General features: G+C 34.8%; 1 protein-coding gene across 6 annotated transcripts in view; it reads left to right on the top strand.

Moving 5' to 3' along the window:
- MEF2C (myocyte enhancer factor 2C) overlaps nt 1–26877 on the top strand; it is a 120648-nt gene extending 93771 nt beyond the window's left edge. For 5 of the 6 annotated variants that reach the window (XM_071448669.1, XM_071448667.1, XM_071448666.1 and 2 more), the window contains 5 exons: nt 11858–12030; nt 13233–13256; nt 14142–14271; nt 15199–15334; nt 22158–26877. In XM_071448669.1, coding sequence (XP_071304770.1) covers nt 11858–12030; nt 13233–13256; nt 14142–14271; nt 15199–15334; nt 22158–22479 — 785 coding nt within the window. In that variant the 3' untranslated portion in view covers nt 22480–26877. The remainder of the gene's footprint in view (nt 1–11857; nt 12031–13232; nt 13257–14141; nt 14272–15198; nt 15335–22157) is intronic. The other variant, XM_071448668.1, reaches the window with a different exon arrangement.
- Nucleotides 26878–27767: the final 890 nt, after the last annotated feature.

Genomic DNA, 27767 nt, shown 5'->3' with positions numbered 1-27767 from the left:
AACATATTTAAGCATAGGAAGACAATGGTTTGATTCTTAATCAAAAATTAAGGGCTTGCATTAAGCCCTCAAGCAATGCAATTTTGGAGTAAGCAGTTTATTTGAGGGGCATATATATGAGGAACATTGCTAAGACTACATCATAAATATTTAATTACAGGAATGGTCTTTGTTCTTTATTGGAAAATAAAAGTTTTAAATGTCATTAAAGAAATGTTTTCTAAATCTCTTTAAAGTAGAATGATAGGAAGAATTATATAAAGAGCTGTAGGAAGATGGAAAGGTCACTATAAGGTTGAATCCTCTGTCTTAGCTGTATCATTCCAAAATGGCATTATTTTGGACAGTCGTCTTTCTTTAAGGTGAAGAAGAATAAACATCGAAAGTTCTCTTTTTTCATCATTTTTCACAAGAAACAAAAACCTGTGTGTTTTCTTCCATCTGGCATCTCAGAAGCTGGTGGCATGATCATGTTTGGGTTCATATTTCTGGCCAAATTAGAACCTTCCGAATTTGCATTTTTCCACAATGTGAAAAAAGAGCATATATTCAAAATAATATACTCCAAGGAAAAGAGTCTAAACATATTTCTTTCATTTCTGCCACTATAAAATGAAACTACTTTTTGTTACTAGCACCAGTTTGTTCACTACTTCAATAAACTGCACCAAAATAAATTGCATTATTATTGCAATATCAGAAATGGAAAATGATTATTTAAGACAGTGTTTAAAGAAGTTTTTTTTCATTGGTTTGGATTATTTCAAGTAGTAACCCTGGAATGATCCACAATTTACCTTGGGAGTTAACCTAAGACATAAATAAAACTTAGAAAGCTGACTACTTCTTTATTATATTACACAACTAATTACCATGTGTGGTATTTTTAAGGTAAACCAAGGTTGTCTCAGATTTGTAAGAGTAAACTTGTTCTCAGCCAAACACTGATTGAGTAGTTTCTATCACGTGATAGTAGCAACTGCCAACAAAATTGGAGTGATCTTCACATTCCGTATCATTGCTAAATTATAAATACAGCAATGTCTTTGGCACTATTCTCTCAAAACAGAGGCTTTTGATTGAAAGACAGAACAAGAACTTTTTGGACCCTAATAGACATGCTCTAAATCCATTTTCATTTACTGCGTAACAAATATGAAGGCTAAGTGATGTGTCTACCTGTTTACATAATAGACTACGTGAAGTTCTTTTAATTTTAACAGACTGTAGTCTTTAAGAAAACCTCTTAAAGGCAACAGGAACACAAATAAGTGCCTGTGAAGTTTTAGTACTGTCAAATATCTGAACTCAATTTTTTCTTCAGTGGCTTATTGTTTGTGTTGAAAGTTTGATAGAAAACTAATTTTTTTCAATAGTTTTAAAGTTTTAAAATAGAACAGTATTGGGGGATGTCTTTCTTTGCATCTGTAGTTTGAACTTTTGATTTTCAAAGTGAGTTCTCCTTTTAGACTGGGTTCTATTTTTCCTTTTCTATGGCTTTCAGAGAAAGATATTTTGTATTTTGTAATAAAGTCTTCCTTTGAATGGAATGAGTCGATTTAAATCAACAGTATTTCTAAAGACTTAAAACAACTGTAAATAATAACATGAAAGGAAAATTCCCATCTCAGTTTTTAAATCCATGACAGGTATAATAGAATACATACCTACGTCAACTGTTCATTTCTGTAATATGTTTGTTTCTCTATTCGATTTCTGCACTGCCCCCAGCTTGACATTAATATTAAACTAAAGGAGAAAGTTATTCAAAAGTTCTTGGGGCTCTAAAAATGCTGTCAGAGCACTTGCTGTCTTTCAATCTAACATCTTCAAACTACCTTTAAATCTGTTATTAAAAAGGGCTAGAAACTGAATAGATCAGCATTGCATTTTGAAAATTTTATCCCATGTTTTTTAATAACCAAATCCTGTATTTATCTATGTATCTGCAGCAAGTCATTTCCTTCTGGGAATTAGCCACAGGTGAACAATTGCCTTCTTATCTTCTGAAGACTGAGGTCCTGAAGTGCCAGCCAGTATCATAATTTTCTAGTGCTTTCATTCTCCTTTTCCTTTCCTTGGTGGTGTACCGACTGTGGGTGAATGTATTATATATTCTACTAGTATTTCAAGCCACATGAGAATATGTGTAATAGTAGAAATTTTAAAGTTATATTCCCTCAGGGTAGAGGCAATCTGGATAGTATATCCTCAAAGAGTGGTTTAGTAAAAAGATGTGCAATCTGCCCAATTAAGCTGACCAGCAGTACCAAAAATAAGCAATGATTTCAAAGACATCTAGCTGCATTAAAGACTTTTGGAACTATAAATATAAACAAACAAACAAATTTCATTTTTTTAAAGAAATTGAAATGTTACGTAAATATTCTTCACTCTACCCTGAAATCATGCTTGGTATAGTCAATAGAAGGTAATTCTTAGACTTCAAGTGTGAATTATGTAAATAAACAAATGAGCTTGGAGAAATATTTCTCAAACCACAGTTTATGGGCAACCTATTAGTAAGACAGTAACTGGCTTTGCCACAGAGAGCATGATAAATTGTTGTTTGTCCCTTATTACTTGATGAGTGCAATAATCCACAGACTTCTGGCCCAAAGTCTAGGCAAAATGTGGTACAAAAGTAAAAAATAGTTCCTGTCCAAGGAATCTTACAGCACAAAAGAAAGGACACGCAGTCATTCATAACAAACTTTGTGATGCAATAGAGCCAAATCCAAACAATTAGAATTCAAAAATTGGCAGGTTGACTTAAAACCATGGAGTGGGATAAGAAATTAAAACCTGATTGCTCTGGTTTTCCTTCTACTTGTATTTAAGTGTTCCTCTTCCAAGGTTTTTTCCATATAAGAATATATATCTATATACCTAGAGATGAATACATGGTTGGATGGATGGATATATGGATAGATAGATGGATAGATATAGATAGATAGATAGATAGATAGATAGATAGATAGATAGATAGATAGTTTTTTTCCTTCATTGTTTTAAGGGAAGTACCTACAGGTTAGGAGATTTTGTCAAAGCTGGCAGAACACTAACACTTGTTTGACAAGGTCGAATATTTAGTATGAAAGAAATAGTCTGTCATACTGAATTTCATATCTATGTAGGCAGTCAACACAGGTCTTTCCAACTCTAATTCCAAGTAATAAATAACACACCAAAGTCAGTATCAATGAAACTTTGACAATAAGCCTGAAAGACTAGATGCTGCTCTTCATATAAAAAAATTTCTAAAATCTTGCAGTGGGTGTCATATACAAAGGTTGTCTCTCTTCAGCTAACTCATGTGACCTCTTACCAAAGAGGAGATCGATGCAAGCCCACTCTCAGTAGGCTTAATGAAAATCTGGAAAAATTTGGCCTTTATTAGGCTTCTACCAGATGCGTGTTGAATTAGTAATGCATTTTAGTTATTCTCTGTCTCTAATAACAATGTCTTAATATTTGTTTTTTATAAAAAGACAGCTTGAAAGGTTTGAAAAGGAAAGAGCCCTAAGTTCACATGTAATGAACAGTTAAGTGAGTCATACAAACTTGTTCTTTGTAAATGAGATCTTAAAGACAGGCAAGATTGCCTTCCTTTATTACAAGAAGCTTCAAATGTTCCTCAAGACTAATTTGTGTTCTTTAGATAAAATCCCTTTCCAAGAGAAGTCTGGGGGAATTTTATGCTTTTTTTAAATGAGACAGGGATTTCTCTGTTTTTTCTGTCTGCATTCTTACTCACTAAGACACAACTTCTGTTGCATACTGCAGCACATATTCTTGCTCAAATTCATAAAATAGAAGAAGGCATTGCAAATTAGAAAATGTCTATATTTCATGCCTGTCCTGAGTCCTGACAGTCCTGAAAGCTGATGCCTCTTGGATCTGGACTGGAGCAATGACTTCGCTGTGAGAAAGAGAACAAGAAATGCTTTTAACCTCCTGAAGTTGCGACTGCAGCCCCACACAGAAGTTCCTGACAATATTAAGTTAACATGACCCCTGCCCTTTAACTTGTGATCCAGCAATTAAGATATTGAATCCAACTATTCCCTTTGTCTTCCAAATCTCTTACAATTTCATTTTTCCTGTGCTAACAGTTGGAGCAGTCTCACAGTAATAGAAGCCAAAGGAGACAGGGATGGGTTAGGTAACTTTTCAAATAAGGCATCCTGTTTATAATTGGAATTATACTTGAAATATTTTTCACTGAAAATCAGTTTCCTCAAAATGATAATTGATTTCAAACAGCCCAGAAAGGAAATAATTTGTCATCAACAAATAATTTGTTAAAAGCAGATGATTGACAAAGGGGTCATGGCTTCAAACTGAAACAGGGCAGATTTAGATTAGGTATTCACTAGGAATTATTGACTGAGGATTGTAATGCTCTGGCACAGGCTGGCCAGAGAAGCTGTGAGTGCCCCATCTCTGGACATGCTCAAGGTCACCTTGGATGGAGTTTTGAGTAACTTCTAGCAAAAGGTGTCCCTGCTCTTAGCAGGAGGTTTGGATCTGAGTATTTTAACATTTTTTCTAAACCAAGCCATTCTGTGATTCTGTGTAATGATTTCTCAAAAGTCTCTTTCTGGCAGTCAAAAGAGATAAGTTCTCTCTTCTTCCCAGGAATGTATTTTTCTCCTATAAATCTGCAGAAAGTAATACATTTTTCAGCAGTATTGTTTTCTCTTTGACATAAGTCACATTTTGGTGTTGCTTTCTTTTTCTCAATTATCACGATGTTGAAACAACCCGTACTAAAGAAAAAAAAAAACCCTTCTCATTTTTTTTGCATAAACAGGACTAGAATGGACCATCTTTTCAACTACTGTACTTATAAGACCATGGTTAAGTCCTGAAAACATATTTAGGGTAGATGGTTATCTCAGATCTCAGGGGAAGGCCACATATGAACTGTTCACATGCTAGGAGATCAGGGCTATGCCAGTAATTTGGAGATTTAAGCAAGATTTTTTGGAAAAGCTGTAATTCAAGCTAAGTTTCAGACAACCACCTCATCACTAAGAGGAGAGGCACTGACCTCTCCTATTAGACTACACATTAGTGTGGAAGACTAGTGCATTCCTAGTGCAGAACATGGACTTAACATAAATGTCAAGTGAGAGTGAAGAGGAAGCACTATACAAGGTCAGAGACATGGCACTGTGCTATCTCCTCATGGCAGTAGATACAACACCAGTGCTAGGGGCAGGACACCTGTTTTACCATGGTAAGACACATTAACCATGGTAAGAGCCATGATGTCTGATTGCTGGGGTTTGGACCTTACAAAACTGTGACAGAAAGAATGTATTACTGTTGCTCATAGAACAGTGCCCACGTGTTTAAACTACAGACATGTAATATTTATAAAACACAAAACTGAAGACCACTGTATAAATAAGTGATTTTTCTCAATAGTTTCAACTTAGTCACTGTTTTGATGAGCTGAAGCTTGAATCAAAACAAGATAATGTGGAATATACAGGTTCTTAAAAGAGCATAACTATTGATAAAGGTGTTAGAACAAAATAGTGGAAAGGGAAATAAATTAATCAATACAATCAGAAGTAAAGATATCAGAAATACAGTGTTTCTGGATGAAAGTTGTGTGATCTGAGATTCCTGATATTAGATGCCATTAAATAATAATGAAAGCAGGTAATAAGATTCTATGATTGGACTTAGATTATAAGCATCCTGGCAATAATAATTGTAGTGCAAGACTGAAAAATCACAAACAGGACCTTAACTTGGATCATTTATTGCTCCGTTTCTTTGCTGAGAAAGAAAAGATAAAAGAGAAGAGAAGAGAAGAGAAGAGAAGAGAAGAGAAGAGAAGAGAAGAGAAGAGAAGAGAAGAGAAGAGAAGAGAAGAGAAGAGAAGAGAAGAGAAGAGAAGAGAAGAGAAGAGAAAAAGAAAAGAAAAGAAAAGAAAAGAAAAGAAAAGAAAAGAAAAGAAAAGAAAAGAAAAGAAAAGAAAAGAAAAGAAAAGAAAAGAAAAGAAAAGAAAAGAAAAGAAAAGAAAAGGAAAAAAAGGAATAAGGATGATCATCCTTGAAGAAGAAAGCACAATCCCCCTTCTCTAAGTGTATAACTTACCACAGATCCTTATTGTCTATGATATACACCCCTATTTCCAAGGATTGCAAGGAGGGAGTCCATGTGATGAAATATCTGCCTGCCACTTGGGAGGACTAATTGCAATTGAAAATTGTTTTGAAGGGTTTCTCAGAGTTGCTTGTGTGGGTAGCCATAGGCTAATTCAAAAAGTCAGGTGCCAGCTTTGCTTTTTTTTTTTTTTTAAGATGTAAACTCCTAAAGTGGGAGAATACTTACTGGAAGTACTAATTTAGAAACATTTAAGTACAGATCTTATTATAGCAATAAAACATATCCACAGTGTTTGTGAGCAGGTTAGCTTGCCATGCACTTGACTCAGCAGTGAAGTGTTTGCATGAGGTGTGATGCACATGTCAGTTTTTTGTTCTCGTGGTCTTTCATCCTACACGCAGGACAACTACAGTGCCATCAGAGCCCTTTTCATCTCTTTAAACTTAAAGACCATGTTCCCATTGACAGTTATAGAACCTGCATGGCAAGAATGGTGAGTTCAAGAGAGATGGCTCAGACTTCTGTTCATGTAGAAATCTCTACCATATATTTATATTATTACTAGGTGGTTAATTTTAAAACTAACAAAGAGTCATTGAGATAGTTTTCTTCTTATTCTCCTCCCCTTCGTTCAAAAGTCTGTGTGTTCTCTGAACTGTCATCCTGTTTCAGCCTTCCCAAAAAAGTAGCTGATACTTTCGCAGGATGTTTGAGAATTCTTCCACACGAAGTTATTAGGTTTTTTAATACCACATCTGTATGAGTTGACTCCCCACAATTCAGTTGAGAAGGTCCATTAGTTGAATGTAGTGGGAATGGGAAGCTATTTAAAAGTGAAGATTTCCTTTTTTTCTGGACGGGGGTAGCAGCAGATTGGTTTTCTTCTCCCATTTGCAGTTAGTAACAGTTGTCTGCTGTGAAATGTGACAAACATGTGACGTATGAGTAAGAATTTTCTTTTTAAATTATTTTTAGGTGAGCAACAGTACAACTTCCTAGCATTAGTTCTTTGTTGTTGGTATCTTTTTATTTTGGGTAATAAACCATAGCCTGTTTCAGTGTGTATGCAAAAAAAAAAAAAACCAAAAAAAACAATAAAGTAAGTAAGAAAAGGAAATTTTTCATTACCTTTTAATTACTATTAAGAATAATTACCATTCCTTCCGAAAATAGGAAAATAAACTGAGAAAACAGTGAAAAACTAGATACAAATTTGGCAAAAATTTTTATTGATTCTTTCATATGTATGCATATATTTTGAAGTAGAGATAATTTGCAGAGTACTTTGTTCTCATGTTTATATATATATAATTCTGTATTTAAAATTATTTTTGAGACGCTTGGTGATCAGTCAAAATGTCATACATATGACATATGCATTTAGTGTAACCAAATAGGAAGTAGAAATCCTCCATGAAATCAAATGTATATATGCGTCTTGGAAGAAATAAGAAAGTTTTCACAAGTAAAATCATGCACTTATTGGAAACTTGAAACGAGCATTAGTATTTATTAAAAATCCTTCAAGAATTTGAAAGCTCATTTTGTGTTAAAATTAATCTCAGGTTCCTAAGGATCTTGTAAATTCTCAACTCATGTCAGTGAAAAACACTAGAATAAACAAATGAGAGATCAAATAAAGGACATACAATTTGTGTATCTTGTTCTTTCTTCCACTTTAGTTCTTGAGACTACCATAGAGGATTTTTCATTCAGTATATCTCTAAACCTTTGAAATCACAAAAAAAGGAGGAAAAAAAAAGGAACAAGTAGGAACGTGACAGTTTCAAATGTTCAAGTCCTAAAATTTTCCAATTTTTCAAGACTTAAAGACTTTGAATTATTAAAACTATGTTCAAGAATGTTGAGAGATAAGGAAAAAAGTTACTCTTTTTTCATTTGTGTTACCTTAACATGTGGAAAGTTTCCTGGCTTAAATGATCAGTATAGATTTATTGTCCTAACTCTGAGAATATTAAGAATTTCAGCCACTTTGCAACCCCTGTAAACGTCAATGACCAAAACTCCTCTGAATGTACAGGTGTTACTAATAGGGAATGAAAGGAGAGAAGTAAACTTTGCTGTCTATTCTGTCCTGATTAAACTTGTGCCCTTCTGGTATCCTTAAAATCTTAAAATTTAAAATTAAGATGCTTAAGACAGTATTACATGAATTTGTAGCTCAGTTTAAAATGTAGTTTTTTTCATTATTAAATGGATTTTTTTAATAATTATTCTTGGTTGAGTAACTATCAGTGCACAAAAATAACTTTTCTGAGTTTTTTGAAAAGTGAAATTAAAGAGATTAATCATGCAGTTTGTACTTGGACGGAATTCATTCTACAGTCAATGGCACTTGCGCCTAAATGCAAAATATGAGAGTATGTCCAAGAGGAGTGTTCTGTGCTCAAAAAGCATTTGTGTTTACATTCTGCCATTAGTCCAAATACAAAGTCTGGCAGTAAATTTCATGACACATGCTGCTCCACTAGCTTGTCTAGAAATAAGCTCTTTTCTGCATAAAATATTTTTACTCTTACAAGTCAGTGTAACAAACAATACAAGGAAAAATATTTTTTCTGAAAATTTGTTGAATTAAAAATGCCATAAATTTACAAATTCTGACATACACCCTTTAAAATTTGTGCATCCACTGTTTCTATTTTCACTGTTTTCATTATGCCTTATAGAATGCATTTGTAATGTTTAAAATGTTCTATTCCATAAAAAAAATATGGCTTTTAATCAAATAAAAATGTAAAGCCAGCTTGCTTTAAAATCCATCTGGTTTTCATTTTCTTATGATCCATAATCAGGAAATCCATTCATATATGACATATAATTTTTGTGCTTTCAGGTGAATAGCAGAATGAGATGTTCTGCCTATGGTCACATCTAAATTGATAATTGCCCTGGCAGAGTGCAATTTTAAAGTATAGCATGAAAGAAGATTTAATTTGTACATTAGAAGACTTATGCATTTTTTTTGCCTCTGGATGTAAATGAGGCCATTCTCTTTGCTGGATTTATCTGAAGGTGGGAGAACTGCCTTAGAGCAGGCCACAGCCCTCTTGAATTAACCGGGTACAGTTAAAAGGACTGGTTTCCATGCAGACTCTTCTTATCTTTTTATCACATGCATGCATTCATCACTGATTTCCAAATGATGGGTTTCTGTATTATTGGTTTAAGGTCCTCAGTCTTACATTCCTGAGTTCTCACTATACCAAAAGAATAAGTTTGGTGACTGGAAAGAGGAACTGTTATTTTATGGCTTCAAAATGCTAGAAGGCATAATATGCCTGAACAGCAGAAATCTGGTAGCAAAGAAATTATTGCAGTAGTTCTTTAAAAGAATTTGATGTTTTTAAAATATAAATGTTCAAAAATATAAACTGTTCAAACTATTTCACATCAGTAAAGTTCAGATGAATGTTTCTGAAGAATAAAGCTTTATAGAGAAGCACTCTTTCCCCTAAGCACTATTTCTTAAGAGTATATAATATTAAGTAAATCTTATGTAGGGAATGGGAGTTCTTTCTTGTAATGTGATTTATTCTCTAAAAATCACAACTAGAAATATATAGAGTACAGTGGAATCCGTTTTGCTATATATTTAAGGTCCTATATTGTAGAACTGAAGAAACCTCAGTGCTGCTTCAAACAGTTCCATTGCCACTCTCTGAGCAAATCCTTGTCATATGACAGATTTCACTGACAGTTTTACATCCTGCTGGTAAAATACCTCCTGACACCAGAGAAACCCTACTATTGCTTCAGTTTCTTCTGTTGCCTCAATTTTCAGTATTCAGTTTGTAAAAGATTAACTTCTTTAAAATGCCCCTTCTACTTTCACCACCTGTAGTAACACATAGCATTAATGAGAGCATAATAGATAGCTCATTCATGTTGAGGACAATTGTTCGTTTCGAGAAAAAAAGTCTACTGGTACAAAATGAAAAGCCTTTGAAAGCACTTTGCTGAATTTGCTTGGAAAGTCTAAAATACATTTCAGAACTCATTTTGTTTTCCTAACTGGATGATATTATTAAGGAAATAAACAACAAGATTAACTATGAAAAATATTTTAGTCCAAAATCTCCAAAGTCATTTTAATACAGAATATTAGTAGTGATCTGAGTGCTCTTAAATTTTCAAAATATTGCAAAGGCTTAGAGATCATGATAATAGAAATTATGAGAAAAAACAAGCCAGATCAGACTAGCTACTGAAGGTACCTGACAAGTACAGAATTCAAGCAGTTTTTGATAATTTTCTTGTGCCATAATACTAGTGTTCACAGTTCACAGTCTTCCAAAGCTTGAAGTGGTGTTTTAATATTTAATAGGCTTTCACAAATTTTATTTCCATTGATTTTTTGATTTGGTAAATACAAGTGGCTGATGTGTTTGAGGATTAAAAACTTGAAAATCTTAGTCAAGTTCAGACACACATCATTATCCTGGCCAGAGGAGCACATTGCTGGCATGTACTGTCATTTTTATGCCCACCTTATAGACATTATCAAATTTAGTTCCATAATCTAGTTATGTTCTTTAGGGCTATAAACACCATTTCACGCTGGGGAGGATGGGGTGAGATACTGTGGTCTTCCCTGACTTTGGGAAAACAAAGGAAATTTGAAGTTCCAGGGTTTCTGACCCAGAGGGCTCTGCCACACTGACTGACTAGTTTATCTTCTCACACAAATTCTAGGCTGTGTGTTGCAGCTCATGAACAAAAGCTGTGCTCAGAAAAGAAAGTCTTCCATAGCATTTGTTTCTTTGGTATTTACCCAAGGTAAAGGTTTTCTCTTTCCATATTAATTTTCATGCTATTCCCTCTCTATGTCTGTGCAGTTTCTGTACCTCTCCTGAGATTGTGTAAACAGAATTTCAAGGCTACCCTAAAAAGTCACCTTTTCCCTAGATTTTATGTGGGTAAGAGGTGAAATCAGTGAATGAAATAGTGGAATTAATAGGTCATTAACTTTATGGACACATAGTTGTCAATGCAATGAGTTGAGAGAATATCCTTTTCTAAAAAAGATAAAGGAAACATTTGCTTGTCAGAATTGTTCCTGGGGCCTGCATAAGAGAGAAGAAGATGAAAGATATGGTGGTGTTTTCCAATAATGTTATGATGTTGCTCCCATTGATTTTAGTGTTTACAGAACTAGGTCCAAGAAGTGTAGTGAAAAAGAGCCAAAAAAATTTATGAATCCTTCTGGTCCTTCCCCTGCCTTTTGTGGAAATTATAGCCTTGCTATATGCATCCCTTGTTTAAAAGCAAAGAAAAAGTCATGACCTGCAAAGGGCTGAGTCAGAAAAGGCACAATCTTCTGTAGATGTCTAGAAAATATGAAATAGCTTTGACAGTTTTTATGCCCTTAAATTATCTGACTTTCCTGACTCTTGTAAGACAAATGTCAGACATTGACTGCTACAAGGGCACAGTATATTGTGCTATATACCACAGTGCTGTAAACAAAATTGTATCATCAAGTTAATTTTAGGACATCACAGAGATGTCAGCTGCCATGAGAGAAAGCATTTGAAGACCAGTTGTTCCACATATAGCACATGTTGTATTTTCCTATAAAGGTACATGACACAGATATCTATCCTGAGTTTTTTATTTCACAGTTTTAGAAGGGCCTAAAAGATACAGTGGACTTCATTGGACTTGTCTCTCCCTTTTTTTTTCCCTCTTGTTTTTACCTTAACAGGAAATGGGTATGGAAACCCCCGCAACTCACCAGGTCTGCTGGTCTCACCTGGCAACTTGAACAAGAATATGCAAGCAAAATCTCCACCTCCAATGAATTTGGGAATGAACAACCGTAAACCAGACCTCCGTGTGCTTATTCCACCTGGCAGCAAGAGTAACATGCCATCAGTGGTAATGCATTTTCAAAGCCCTTCTTTTTATCTACTTCAAATAAGAGTCATTTAGGAATGTCAAGGCTGGCTCAGGAAACTACATTCTTGATTGTTTGGTTTTTCTAACTAGGGCTTGACACCAAGCTGAGGATGTAGGCTGAGCCTCTTTGATTGTTTTTGGTTGTTTTTTTGAAGTCTTATTTACTTCCTACTTTTTGTCTGTTGAGTTGCAAAATAGGAACTGTGTCCTAACCATGCACAGCCTCACCTTCTGCAGTCTCTCTCCCAGCACTTTCCTGAGGCTGTTATAAAAGCTAAATTAAACCCTGAGCATCTCTAACTATTACGTTTTTCTTAAATATTTAGGCACACAGAATCTTAGCAGATGGCGTATTAACAGTAATAAATTAATTTTAGCTCTATTGCTGTGAGATCCAAACTTTGTAATGATAAGAGGTAGTAAATAGACAGGGGAAGAGAAAAAGGAATATGAAATTTCTGTTTCACCTGCCAGGACTAGTATAATTTGGGCAATATACTATTCTAGAAGGCTGAATTGGGAAGGTATTGTGTCCATGTCTTGCACTTACTTTTCAAAAGTTTGTCAGTGTTTCCAAGTAAAGCTGTTTTGAGTGATTTAACATTAAAAGTGAACTTAAATTAAAAATATAGTCATTTAAGTGATGCAGTTTTCTATTTTATAAAAAACATTATTAAAACAACTTCCAAGTTTGCTTCTTCAGCTTGATGCAAAATGAATTAATCATCAAACTAAAACTGCCCATAAATGTGATGCCACCTCCTAAGTCATAAAGTGACAAATAGTCCTACAGGGCAATACTCAAAGTTGATCATGGCAGTGACAAGCTGTCTGCATCAAATTATTTATTCCAAGCCCCTAAAAAATTATATTTTCCAAGGGACTCTGTGAAGGGTTAGGCATAGCATGACAATCTGCAAAGAATGGGACTGTGGAAGACAAATGAATTCTTGGAGAAAGTCTTGTGCTGAAAACTGGATAGGTTGTTCCTACAATTGAGTCAAACAGTCCATTAGAAGGAGGAGAAAAAAAAGATCTATGAGGTGTATTTTTTCCAAGATACCCTCAGAAGGTGTTTATTTGCTACCACTATGATATTAATATATTCCCTAAGCTAAAACCTGCCTCCTGGTAAATATATATATTTACTAATTTTTAATACTCCTTTCCTATGCAATCAGTCTGAGGATGTTGATCTGCTTCTGGTAAGTGGTAATGATGTTCATCTTAATAACAAAGAAAAAAAAACAGTTATTCTTATGATGTAGATAAAATTTTGGTTGAAATAAAATGGAAAATAACTATGTTGTGAACAAAAAAGGTCATGGCAATTTTTTAAATATAGCGATAGATGACCAGATGCACTTGTTGCACATACTCAAGCTAAGCATGCTAGAATTAAGCTTTCTTTTTGGTGATGCATGTAGAGCATGTAAACTTATGTTGTTGAAGATGGCATAGCCTTATGACAGCCACCTTTTTTGGTGCCATTCACATAATTAGAGTTCTCTAGTTTAATTCTTACAGTGCAACACCTAGTGCCCTGGAGTTAAAGATAAATGTGTAACTGCTGTGTAATCTAACAGCCTTGAAGGGTTTTTTTACTGCACAAAAACGTTGTCAGAGCTCCATCCCCTGGTAAGAGTTCAGAGTTCAGCAGTCTGGGGGTGCACCTCACTTTCAAAACCCAGCAGAACTGGGTTTGGGGGTTTTTCATTGCTTTTTGGGTTTCATTGTTTTTTGTGGTTGGTTTTTTTCTATATGACCAAAAAGGAAAACAATGGGAATCAAGCTCATGTATTTCATTAGTTTTTCACATGATCTGTTCTTCTACCCACAACAAAAGCAATCTTACTAGTTCAGTTACCTAGGAGATACTGATGTAATGGGTTACTATGGTGACAACTGGTCTCTTGAAAGCTTGTAAATTATAGGGTTGGCAGAGTTCATCAAAGCTACATGTTAAATGATTAATTTCTAAGAATTTGTAATAGCCTGTATTTCTCATGCGCAAAACATTCCCAGAAAGCAAATACACTCAACTGACTTAAAACTGGTCAATAATATGTTTATTTTACTTACTTTAAAAGAATCAAAGGATAAATAACTCCCAGTCTGCTCAGTCATTGGCTACTCCAGTGGTTTCCGTAGCAACTCCTACTCTACCAGGGCAAGGGATGGGAGGATACCCATCAGCCATCTCAACAACGTATGGTACTGGTAAGTATTGGTGCAGGATGCAAAGGATGGGGAAGGGAGAAAGGTGCTGATAAGTGTCTATCTCAGTATTAATGAATTAGCTAATGTTCTTTGGGAGAAACTGAAAAATTTATAACTGTTATGCCTTTACGCTACATTTGCTTATTCTCTACCTGTCACTAACTTCAGACGTATCTATTTCAAAGTTAGCTGATTTGCTTGAAGTAAAACTGATTTGGTAGCTTTATTTCATTGGCTTTAATTAAAATAAAATAAAAAAGCCCCCCACAAAAAAAAAACACAAAAAAAACCCCAGCAACCTTAAAACAGTTAACAGTTTAGTCCTCCTTGGATATAATTTCATGCAGTTGAGTGCACCACGCTAAAGCCATGAGGGTAGCAGAAATAAGCAGCTTCACTATCTCCAACCAGAGTTCAGTAACTCTGTCGGCTATCACAGCTTCCTACCTGGGAGGGTGCAGAAGTGAAGCCTCAAGGCGTCTTTACAGTTCCTGTTGTGTATTGCTGCTGTTCAGAGTGCACACAGTGACATAGATCCAGCACATTTTTAGAACACACATATTGTTCAGAAGCAGACTGCCTGCAGACTTCTGCAAGGAAGACTGTAACCAAAATGTTATCTTTTTCAAGTCTTTCTGACAGTCCTTTTGTAGTTATGGTGAATTTACAGGTTAAGAATGCTTTAGATCTGCCAGACCCAGTAAAAACACTGCTAGATTACAGAATAATTATTAGTGCATTATTTGCTCCCAAGTTAATGAGTTGAGGGAAGAGGAAGATTTACTTTTTCTCCTGCAACTTAATGTGATTGGTGTAATTAAAATTAAATGGCTTACAAAGTGACAAGAAAATTACTAGGCTAGTTGTTGTTTAATTGCTTCCTCTTTAATTCTCTCTTAATTATTGTCTTTCTGTTTTCAAATCTAGAATATTCTCTGAGTAGTGCAGATATATCATCTCTCTCTGGTTTTAATACAGCCAGTGCTCTTCATCTCGGTTCTGTGACTGGCTGGCAACAGCAACACCTACATAACATGCCACCATCTGCCCTCAGTCAATTGGGGTAAGCAGTGCTTTCTTTATTTTACTGTTCTACAGTAACTTCAGTCTCCCCAGTAATTCCAAATGTGAAATATGTCAAGGTAACATACCAGAACATATCTACTGTGTATAAAAAGTAGATTTTGCAAAACTGGAACAATGTAATTCATGGAAAGTTTGCTATGGAGTTGCAATGAAATATTTTGCATTCATGGCATTTTCTCAGTAGTGTATTGTTTATGTTTTAGTTTTTATTTCTTTAAATAGATTTTATTTTGCTAATAAAATCAAACACCTATATTGTACAGTTGCCATATTTTTTATTTATGCTTTTAATTTCCAGTTACTGTTGCACAAACATTTACAGTAAGAAAATTTTTTAGATATTTTAATGAAGAAAGATTACATAATTAATTTACCTGAGATTAAGCCTTAACCTTATATAATAATCGTATACTCCCTTCTGCTCAGCTCTGAAATTCAAGTTTCATTTATTTGGAGATGATTTTTATGAGAAAATAGCATGATTAAGCCAAAGAAGTGTAAGCTTACACAACTCACTGTGATGCACCTGTGCTGAGGAGTACGTGTATTCCTGCCCTCTAGTGGCTAATTTTACAATATTTATTCAAGTTTCAGAGAAACACAGTGCTCAATCACCTCAGGATCTTTAGAAGTATGAAAATTCACACAGGGAAATCACCTGAACAAGCAACCTCTTGGCTCATTTAAGTGAACAGGTGTATGATTTTCAAATATTTTGTTATCTACAATTTCTATTGAGTAAGACCATAGGCATGCACTGGTGTGGCACAGTAGCCTAATGTATGGTTAGACATGTTGGAATTTTAAAAGGTTTAGCTATAAAAATAGAAGCTGAAAACAGCAGGAGTGTATTCATGAGGAAAAAAAATGAATCCATATACTTCTGAAAGGAAAACCTTTTTTGTGAAAGAGGTCTTCCACTTATACACTTTCTTTCTTTGAGATTGTTGCCATAGTGTGGAACAATTTAATACTCTAAACACACCTTAAACTTCAAAATTCTCCTTCTACTTTATCTGAACATCTTTTGTAAGTTATTTTAATGTCTTGACCATGTTGATAATTTGGGTTTTTAAGGAGAGCTATACAAATGTTTCAAAGGAACAAATTTTTTAAACCTCATTTCTGTATAAATAAGTATATATAGATGCAAATGTCATAAAAACATACAACTGAAATACTTATGCTAGAAAAAAAGTCTTAATATCTTTCTGTTATACTTTTCTTTATGAGTTTGCACTACTTCTGGGTCAGCATTCAGACTTACTGTACAACTAAAATCATGAATTCTCAAATAAATTGAAAGCTCACGTTAGGTATCACTGTATAAACAATCGGTACCATACCAAGGAATGTAATGATGCTATTTGGTTAGAAAAAAAAAAAGGTATAAATTAACTCCTAAACTACATGCCTTTTCAGATTTGTCACACATCATGATCTGCTTCTGATTCATATCACAGAATGTCAGTGTAATGTCTGTGGCTGTGGAATACATTCTGAGTTGCTACTCTTATTATTGTTACTCTTTCAGTGATTTGTAAGTGAATTCAGCTATGAAAGCTGCTTCAGAGATGGTTCTTGAGAAGTCTTCTATCACTGCAGAAAATCATATTCACTGAGTTCTACATGAAAGAGCATCTGTTTTAACTTTTTAATTACTTGAAAAACTTGAAATTCTGTAGAACATATGCAGTGTATATCAACCTGATTTAGAATTTGCAAAAAGATTTTTAAAATGAAACAAAATTACAGTCATCTTCACATACTTGAGAAAACACATCCAGAAATGTTTCAGCAACATAAATCTCAGTGCTTAGTGGGGTCATATACTGAAAAGTTTTGGCAGTGAGATGCTTGTTGCCAACGTAGGCTATAAAAACCTGTGAGAAAACAGTTAATCAAAGACACACTCGAGGTCTCCTTCAGGTTTTGTTTTTCAACAGAGTCTAAAGGTGAAAATCAGCTCTGCTTGGCAAGATGCAATGACAAGAATGTGATTAATAGTAGAATAAGACAGGATTAGACGCATTATCTTGCTCCAGATAAGTTCTCAGCAATTTCAGTAGCACTGTCAGAACCATCTTGGAGGTAATCGGAGATCTCTGCAACCAAGCTCTTAGTTCTTCAAGTTGACTGTGCAATTAGGAGCCACACTAGTGCTGATGGACTCAAGGGCAAATACATGAGGACGTGGGAGTAGTTCACTTTCCCTGTTAGTGCAGCTTTTGGCCTTCTGCCAAGCCTGGTGAACAGAACAACAATGTAGAGCCCGTTTAGACATGTAGAAGCTGTTTAGACATCACTGGGACATTGAAACAAACCAAACTTTTCAACTTTTTGGTTAAAAAAAAAAAGAATAGCATTTTCATGGTCTTTTAATGCATCTACATCTGGAAAAAATCCATACAAAAATTCTGCTGAAAATCAGTCCTTCCAAAGCTTTGTGATTTGGCCTGAACAGTACATAAAAGTCTCTTACTGCTTATTTAACATGTACGAAAAAGACTACTAGAAGTTAACTGCTGATTACCAGGAGGGAAGTCCTTTCCAAACATCATAATAAATTATCAACATACTTTATGCACAAATCCATAGTGTGGAATATGTTCTCTTGCATCTACATTTCCTAGCCTAAGAGACAATCTTTTTATCTAAAAGTAACATCCACAGGTGAAGTTTTTACTTTCCTAAAATATGAATGCAGGGAGAGAAACAACGTTTGATGTGAAGGTGCTTCAATATAGATAATTATTTATGTAAGAGAAGTTTCTTCAAACTTCTACCTACGTGAATAAAAAGTTGTCCCAATTCATGGATAATGTTGACTTGTTCTGTGACCCTTATATAGAAAGATTATTACTTAGCTACAATTATTTTTTATTAGATGACAACTATAGCTAGACATATTCTCCATTAAACTATTTTTCCTGAAAAATTTGGAAACAAGTACATCATGTTTAATGAATTTGTATCAGTTCTGCCAATTTCCTTGTTTTGAATTAAAACCTTCTGTATTTCAGATTGAGCCTTTTTTTCTTATGCCATTATTACAAGATGTTTTGGTAACTCAGCTTCATGCTATTTTTTTAAATCCTGTTTAAAAAGTGTAACCTTAACATGTGAGAGATAAACAAAATGTCTTGACACAGAAATTCATATTCTGCTTTTACATTGATCAGAAAAGCATAAAAAAGGACCTAAATCCCTCTTAGTTTTTCCCAAAAAAAAAAAAATAGAGCAGAGGGAAGAAGTTGAATTGTTACTAAGTCAAAAATATCTTCTCCTAGATGCAAATTAGCACATAACCATGAATTTTCAATGGTTCTTTACATTATTTTATTGGGGGAAATTATATGAAGTGAGGCAGTAAGCTCATTTAGGAAGTAAAAGTGGATGAAAAAGAAAAGGTGCATGAGGGTCCCTTCCTTCAATAGACCACTTTCTCACTCTACAAAAATCTACATGGTCAATATTCATGTCCTCACTCATCACTTACTCAGACCTGCACTTCTACCTGTGCATGCTGAGCTTCAATACCATTTGGAGAATCAGACAGAAGGAGATGTACACAGAGGTGTCATCATCCCAAGCTCATGGCACTGTCTTGCTCCCCCACTTCTCATACAGCAGAGCTGTGTAGATGTTCTGTATGGAAACCAGATAGGAAGCAGCATTTCTCCATGTGGCCATCATAATCTGAATAAAAATCAAATTTTAACTACACTGGCCTCAAGAGGGACTGGTGTGCCAAGTTAAGATATTAATTTTCTTCACTGTCTCCATAAAATGAAATGTTTTCATACAATATGCGGAAAAAGGTAATAATGTCTGCATAAGTGGACTGCCCAACACTTATTCAGTGCATGTAATGTACACAAGCCTTTGAATAATTTTCTTTAGTTTCTCAGTAGGGTTTCTACATCCAATACCTGTTTGTTTACCAGGGAATTTAGTGAAGGTTTGAAATTATTACAATAGGACATGCTTAGGCCCAATCATATAATTTTATGAAGCAACAGTGTAAAATATGCATTGATACATTTAAGTGAAAACAGCTGTTTCTACACCCACGTATACTTATACACGAAATTAAATCATTTTGCAGCAGACAGAATTATCATTTCTTACTGTGCACCTTCCATTCTAAATAGAGGTCAATCCTTTGTTTAGAATATAAGGATTGCACCTAAATACCTATTATTTCACCATTGACAGGTATGTAACAGTACATTTCCCAAGCAGATTTAGCTTAGATGAGCTTCTCATAAAAATGTTTCAGAAATGTTAATGAAGTATTGCAAATTATAATCAAATAAAAATATATTAAATTTCAGAAATACTTTCAGTAGCAAAAGGTTATATTTATAAAGAAAGAGAGGTGTATCAAAATAAGTGCAACAATTCATTTATATTGCTTTAAAGTTCAGAAATTCAGTCTTGACCTATCAAAATGATTTCTTATCCTTTTATAAACATACTAAAAAAAAAAGGATGTTTCAAAATTCAAATAAACCTGAAGCATTTATAAAACTGCCATTAATTTTTATGCCAGGTTATTATGTAATACCACTGCTGAATCACAAGGAATCTGTAGAAAAGTCTGTAGAGATGCATTCTCATACTCACTTCTGAAGCATTATTAAAAAGGCAACATTCCAGTACAGCAATACCAGCTCTGTATTATGGAAATTCAGTTTATCCATGTAGGTTTGTTCCTTTGGATGCTGTCACACAGTAGAATGCCAGTATGTTCCATGTGAACAAATTTGACTGAATGCGGTTATTTTTGTCTATTTTTATCTTTTTTAATTATCCCAAGCTTTACAAAGTGGCATGTCACTTGCTCAAATCAAACACTTCTAAAATCAATTCTCTAGGCTCTACCATCATTTATTATAGAACTTTCAGGTTTAGCTATAAGCTTGGCATGTAAAATCATATGTAATCTTATCATACTAAACTGACAAAGTGTTTACTCAGGTGAAGTCCTAGAACCTCCTAAGCAACACAAAAATAAAATTACTGGAAATGAAAAGAAAAAAAAAGAGAGAAATGTATATTTGATTCTCTTTGGACTGTTTTTAACACATTTTCAGGAAGAGTGGAATATTTCACTATGTTGGAATGGCAAAGTCTTATATTTACAGTTTCTTATATGTGTTAATTTAATATTTACAGAAGCAATGCAAAGAAAATATCCTCTTTGAAAAAAGAAAAAGCTTACATTTTTTTTACTGTGAAAGCTATTACTTATGAACTTTGTAACTTAGGAAAGGGCTCATTGCAGATTTGACAAATTTGTCTGTACAGGAAGGAAGGACTGATGAAAAAATTGGAGGTAGAACATGCTGTTTTGTTTTCTAACAAGACCCATTCATTTTTAAACACTACAGCAATTCCTGGTAAAATCAGAGGATATTATTAAATATTGAAGCCATACAGTTTTATTTTAAATCTGTCAGAAGAAAAAAAAAATCATCAAAGTAGTAGTAAATGTTGTTTAAATAATACTCAGCTCTCAGCTGATGACACCCTAGGGAGAGTATTTCAGTAAAGTTAAAAATCTACATTAATTTACCTGTGTCTTCTCCATTCTTAGAAATTCCTTCCAAATCCCAATATTACACCTTTTTCATTAAAAATGCCTGCACATCCCTTTAGGTTTAAAATCTTGTGAAGTCAAGTGTTGCCCTTACTGCCTTCCTACCCTGTATAAATAAATACTCATGAATAGAAACCTTGAAATTCTGTTTCTTGGATAAGACACTAACTTCAGCCTAGCAAATGGTCCCTGAAGTGGAACATAATGGGAACTGCATGTTGGAAATTCTGTTTTAATAATGAAAAGTCAGGTTTTGCCAGGAGGTGGTGCTTCTGTACAAAATGTTGTGCAGATGAAAGTAATCTCATTTCTCCCGTAAAGTGTGTTCTCAGTATACACTCTTCTCCCTGCCTGTGTCATCTTTCCTCTGCCACTACCTGCCCAAAAATGCACAAAAAAGGAAGGAAAAAAAAAAAAAGCTTAGAATACTTACATAGCTTACCTTTGAATAAGTTTCAGAATAGCAGTCTGTCTGCTAGTAGCATCCTTCAAGCCTGGCTTTCCTCTGGACAAACAGTGTAGTCCTCTGTCATCTTCTATTATTCCTCAGGTTCCTTTTTGTAGTTTATCCAAATGCATTCTGGATTGAATCATGGATTTATGGATTTAAACCCTAAAATCATATCTAAATCCTTGCCTGCCTATGCTATTTTGTTGATGTCAATGTTAGGACTACTAACTTCAACTTTATTCTGAAAAGCATAAAGATTACCAGACCAGATTTTTTTGTTTCTGTTTTGCATCTGAAGTCACATGTCAAAACAAACTACAATAAAAATAGTTGTGTGCATTTAAATTAATTGGATTAAACCCAGCAGAAACTCCATGCTTTCTATCTCAGCCAATGCATACACACACACATTTGGTATACAGAAACCTGAAGGTGGTTCCAACAATGCAAAGGCTTACCTTCCTAAATTTTGATGACACTTGATCTTAAAAAAAGGAGAGATGAGAGACTGAAAGCAAGACCTCTTTCCAAAGTGAGGGCTTGTCCCCCTAAAGCTGACCACATCTGTTGTGGTGCTGTCATCTTCTGGAATTCATGAATTCTGCTCAGACAACAGTGCCCCATGATCTCTGCATGTGCTGATCCTGTGCGAGCCTTTACAGTGGTATTTCATGTGAGTGTTTGTGCATATCTGGGGGCTCCATGCCTCCTCCATCTGTAACTGAGTTTCCTTTCCTCCTACAGAGCTTGCACTAGCACTCATTTATCTCAGAGTACAAATCTCTCCCTGCCTTCTACTCAAAGCCTCAACATCAAGTCAGAACCTGTTTCTCCTCCTAGAGATCGTACCACCACACCATCGAGATACCAACAGCACACGCGCCATGAGGCGGGGAGATCTCCTGTTGACAGTTTGAGCAGCTGTAGCAGTTCCTATGATGGAAGTGACCGAGAAGATCACCGGAACGAATTCCACTCTCCCATTGGACTCACCAGACCTTCGCCGGACGAAAGGGAAAGCCCCTCTGTCAAGCGCATGCGGCTCTCTGAAGGATGGGCAACATGATAACATTATGACCTATTAATTGGGATTTTTTTTTCTTGCAGTGTGTGTGTGCTATACCTTAATGGGAGGGGGGAGGGGGGAAGGGTCGATATGCATTATATGTGCCGTGTGTGAAAAAAAAGTCAGGTACTCTGTTTTGTAAAAGTACTTTTAACTTGCCTCAGTGATGCAGTATAAGGATAAACAGAAATGCTGAGATAAGCTTAGCACTTGAATTGTACAACAGAACACTTGTACAAAATAGATTTTAAGGCTAACTTCTTTTCACTGTTGTGCTCCTTGCAAAATGTATGTTACAATAGATAGTGTCATGTTGCAGGTTCAACGTTATTTACATGTAAATAGACAAAATTAAAACATTTGCCAGAAATGGCAGATCTTTACTGAGAGAGAAAGCAGCTGTTATGCAACATATAGAAAATGTACAGATGTTTTGACAGATCCAGCAGTTGGGTGGCCATGAATTGATGCTAGAAAGAGACTGAGTCACCTAACATACTGAAAATGCTCACAAACATGCAGGCATTTTTTTAGAGTATGGCACTCAGTTTAAAAGGATCAAACCATTTCAAGAGGACCATACTTATGGAAATGTTGAGTTCGAGGGCTGACATATTTAATTTCAAAAATTCTGGGTCTGCCTCACTTAATAAATAAAAGTATAAAAATATGTACATTACATTTTGCTTATTTTCATATTAAAAAGTAAGACAGAGTTTGCAAAGCATTTGTGGCTTTTGTAGTTTCCTTAAGCCAAAATTTGTTCTTTTTTCCTTGATAGCTTTGCTAATCTTTTAAGCAGTCCTGAAGAAACAAACAAAAAGGACTTTCTGTATAGAAAGCACTACCCTAAGCCTTGAGGAACTCCATGCTTTGCTAATTAAGATAACTGTTTTCTCTTTGCAGAAGTTTTGGTTTTGAAATGTGTATTTCTAATTATATAAAATATTAAGAATCTTTAAAAAAAATCGGTGAAATTAACATGCTTGTGTATAGCTTTCTAATATATATAATAATTATGGTAATAGATTTTGTTCTCTTGATAGTGGGGAATTATATTTGTGCAGTTGCACATCTAACTATTTTCTTTCAGTTTTCTTTCAGTGGGTATACATTTTACAGATCAAAATCAGCTGCTGAAAGACTGATCTGTAAACAATTAGACTTTACCCATAGTGTAACAACTTAAATCATTTTAATACAGCATTTTACAATCAGTTGGGTGAACTGCCATCCATTGTATATACTGATTAGTTCTTTCATACTGTTTTTGTGCATTGTAACAAGTTAAGGGCCCTTCTATTATGTAACGTACTGCGTATCTTGTAGTTTTCCATGAGTTAAATGACAAAGTGGGGTAACTTGGCCCTTTCTCATTAATGAAGCTGGTATTCTGCCCGTCTGAATTGGATGTGCAGCTCTAACGGCTGTAAGCTACGTGAGTGCAGGTAAATATATGCTGAAGCAGCAGGGAGAGGCAAAGGGAGGGATCAGCACAAAAGTGCCTTTTGTATAGATTCCTCCCCTCTCTCACAGACATAAAACTCTTCAAGAGATTATCAGTTAAAGGGTGGTTCAAAGTCAGTTGATTTTATACAGGCAATATTGGCCAACTGGTCCTTGGTTCTCATGGACCTCTGCAGTCACATCATCTCACAGTGGGCACGTTGTTGAGCAACACTCCCTGTGTGTTTTCTTTCACCAGAGCAGGACTTGCTTCAGCACACAGCATCCACATTTTCTCTAGCCTCATATTGTTCCTTTGACTAAGATAGCTTGACCAGAGGGAATGTGTCATTTTCTTTAAGTCCCTCTTTGTCCCTCTTGTCTATTAGAAAAAAATGGTATATTCAAGTGTTTCAGTTTAATCATTCTGTTGGAGGGGAAAAGTGTTTAAGCAAAATGTTAGTGCCATAGTAAAAGAGTAATATTTCTCCTTTTTTCAAGGGTCGTTCTAGGTCTCAATGACATACATTGACATTATGATGAAAAATACAGCTGCAAAGTAAAATGTCAACACAAAGTACTTTGAAGTGAAATCCACACTCTTTTTCCACCTATACATGCAGTTGCTGTGCACTGCTCAATGATGGAGTGTACCTCTCTGTAGTAGAGAATGATGATCAGACTACAGTGTGCATTAGGACATGGTCTCTTCACTTACCATGACTTTACAGAAGCCTGCCTTACAGGCACTTTCAGCCGTGCAGGGGCTAGTACATAATCTGGAAACTCTTTAAGCAGAATACTGTGCTACTAATGCATCCATCTTACCTCGTGTAGCAAACTGCAGGGTAAACAAAGATACGCATGTTTTAAAAACCCAAAAAATAAATTTAAAAACTCAAAACAAAACAAAAAAAAAGATAAAATGGGGCCCATAATTAATATTAAAATACAAAAACCACTTTCTTCACCATCAGATTAACCTGTACTCCTATTCTCTTTTGAGAATTTTAAACTTTAGTGTGTCAAAAATATGCAAATGTATCACAAATATACCTTGTCATGTCAAGAAAAAATACAATTTTATTGGTATAGTCATAGAAATTTCTCAGTGGGGAAGGGGATTTGGTCTATTGATATATTAAGAATAGCCATATTAATAGTTTACCTTGCGATTTGCCTCAGCAACACATGAAAAAAATGAAAGATATAATTTAATGAAGATGCAGTGTATAATATTACTGCAAGTAACTAAGCAGAAAGTAGCATGAAAAGTATTGCCTGGGCAATTTATATTAACTCTGACAGTGATTTTTTTGTATAAATACAAGTAGAACTGAATCACATGAAATAAATGCCAGTCAGCCCTCTTGTTCCTGCTGCAGAAGGCAACTAACTTATACTGGCAAAATTGTGGGGGATAATGCATATTTGCAAACTGATCTAATGATAAGAAGCACAACTTTGATTGTGAAGTCACTTTCTGTAAACTATAACTGTCTACCTTTCTTGTTCCTTAATCTGTATCTTACCATTTATTGTATTTACAAAAGGTAATTTGGGTTTATTGTGTGATTCCTTTGTATTTAAGGAGCTTGGGGCAGAGCCCTGAAAGAGTATTAACATTTACTTTACCTTAACCCATGCTATATGATGTTTTAGGCAACATTCTTAATTGTAATTTCAAACACCTGAAGTGGCATTCTAGGCACCTGCAAGTATTGTTATAGCTAAGCTAATCTCTATTAAAAGATGTTGTCAGTTAGTGTTTAATTGCTGGTGACAATTATATTATATACTCTATCTGCACAACATATATATTGTATGCATTGAGCCATTCACAGTAAAGCTTTGTTCATTTCAGTGTCTCTCAAAAATTGTGTTTTATAACAAAATGGCTTATATTTTTCCCAGAAGAGGAATTTAGCAATTTTTAATGACTAGTGTAAAAATTAGCTGTTGTCCTCAGATCTTTTTCAGGTAAAGTTAGTATAAGAATAGAACTCATAGGCTGTTTTCAAGGACGTCAACCCTTTTGTATTGTATTTGCAATTCTATATGCCCACTTTTATCTGTAGTCTAACAGCTGTTTGTTTTCCCTCTTCCTTCACCTTGAAGGTAAATGCTTTGTAATTTTTTTAAAAGCCACTTGAAACCTCAATAAAGGCTGTTGCCTAAACATGGCATACTTCATCTGTTCCTGTTTGTGCCATCTGCTGTGATGTCGTCAGTTATATGGCATTCATTTCCTGCCACTACAGGTCTCTTGAAGGACTGATGGAACACTGGTGTCTGTTAGAACGCTTCAGACTGTAGATGTAATAAAAGGCTTTTGTTAATATATTTTAACCAAAGATGTGGAGCAATCCAAGCTTTGAGCCACAGACTTTCAGCTTCAAAAGTATCCATTTGATTATTTTCATAATCACATGTTGCATTTCTACCTTCCCTTCTCATACCTCAGACTGATCCATACCTCTATTTGATTTTAAAAAAGGTCATTTAAGAAAGTAATTTTTTAAAAAATTAAAAATTAAAAATGCAGTACTAAAGTCTTTTGTGTATTTAATATCAGACCTGGATTACCGCAGGCATTACACTTGGATTGCTTCAGATGGTTTGTTGTATCCTTTTTTTCATTTTTTCTTCTCTTTCATGGGGATTTGCTTCCATAAAATAATGGTGATAACAAAATAGCTTGTAAATGGGAGCATACAAGCATTTGCAACAAATATTAAAGTAGAGGCTCACAGCGGCATAAGCTGGACTTTGTCGCCACTAGATGACAAGATGTTATAACTAAGTTAAACCACATCTGTGTATCTCAAGGGACTTAATTCAGCTGTCTGTAGTGAACAAAAATGGGAAAATTTCAAAAGATTCTCCTGCTGGAAATAAGGTATAATTTGTATTTTGCAGACAAATCAGTAAAGTTACTGGCTTTCTTAGTGATATGGTGTCCGTTGTGCATTTTTTTATTAATTTAAATAGTGTTCAATTTTCACTGTTTTACAATGTAACACATGAAAGAATCAGCGCTTTAACTACCAGCAGCTGTCCCTTACTGATTATTTGTGCTTGCTTTGCTAAGAAATATTTTCTGGCACACATCACCCCACCAAGTCAAGGAAACACCATTGCTGCTCTAGAGTCAGTGTCATTTGGAGTGAGACCATCTGAATCTGTCCCTAGCAGAGGAGCTAGGTGAAATAATGCCTGGCATTCAGGTGCTTAAACTGACAGGGAATCTAAATGCCCATAATACATGTCCTGTGAATTTTACCCATGGGGACAATCATGCAAAAACCCTCCAAAAAATGCATGTTCTGTGTCAAAATCATATATAATTTGATCTACACTCTGTCTATACTCTCTACCAAAACTGCACAAGGACTGTGTCAGAATGAATCTATTCATTTTTCTATACTTTCTTTCTCAGAATATTGGTTTGCTTGGTTTTTTGTTTGGTGTTTGGTTTTTGTTTGTCTGTTTGTTTATTGGGAGTTACAGGGGGTTTTCCAACTAATATTTATAGTTTCAGAGTTTGCGAATAAAAGAATCACTTTATTTCAAAAATATGTGTTTTTACGCCAGAAGCAGACAAGCTACTAAGAAGTTAAGGTGCTTGGTGAATGTTACAATTTCAAAAATAACTTTACAAAGCCTAGTTTCTAAATAGGTTTATGAAAGAAAAGAACAGTGCTGTGCTGTTCCTTTTCATGACAATTTCTTTTAAGAGAAATATTCTTAGTATTACAGTATTGGATACAGCCTTGCAATGAGATGCTAAAACTAAGATTAAGTGTCATTGATTTTACTACAGAATGTATTTTGTACAAGTA

This window comes from Agelaius tricolor, unplaced genomic scaffold (genome assembly GCF_023055355.1).
Source record: "Agelaius tricolor isolate 1412-34295 unplaced genomic scaffold, bAgeTri1.0.p SCAF_27, whole genome shotgun sequence".
NCBI lineage: Eukaryota > Metazoa > Chordata > Aves > Passeriformes > Icteridae > Agelaius > Agelaius tricolor.
Note: the sequence above shows the minus strand (reverse complement) of the source record. Positions and strands in the feature narration are given on the sequence as shown.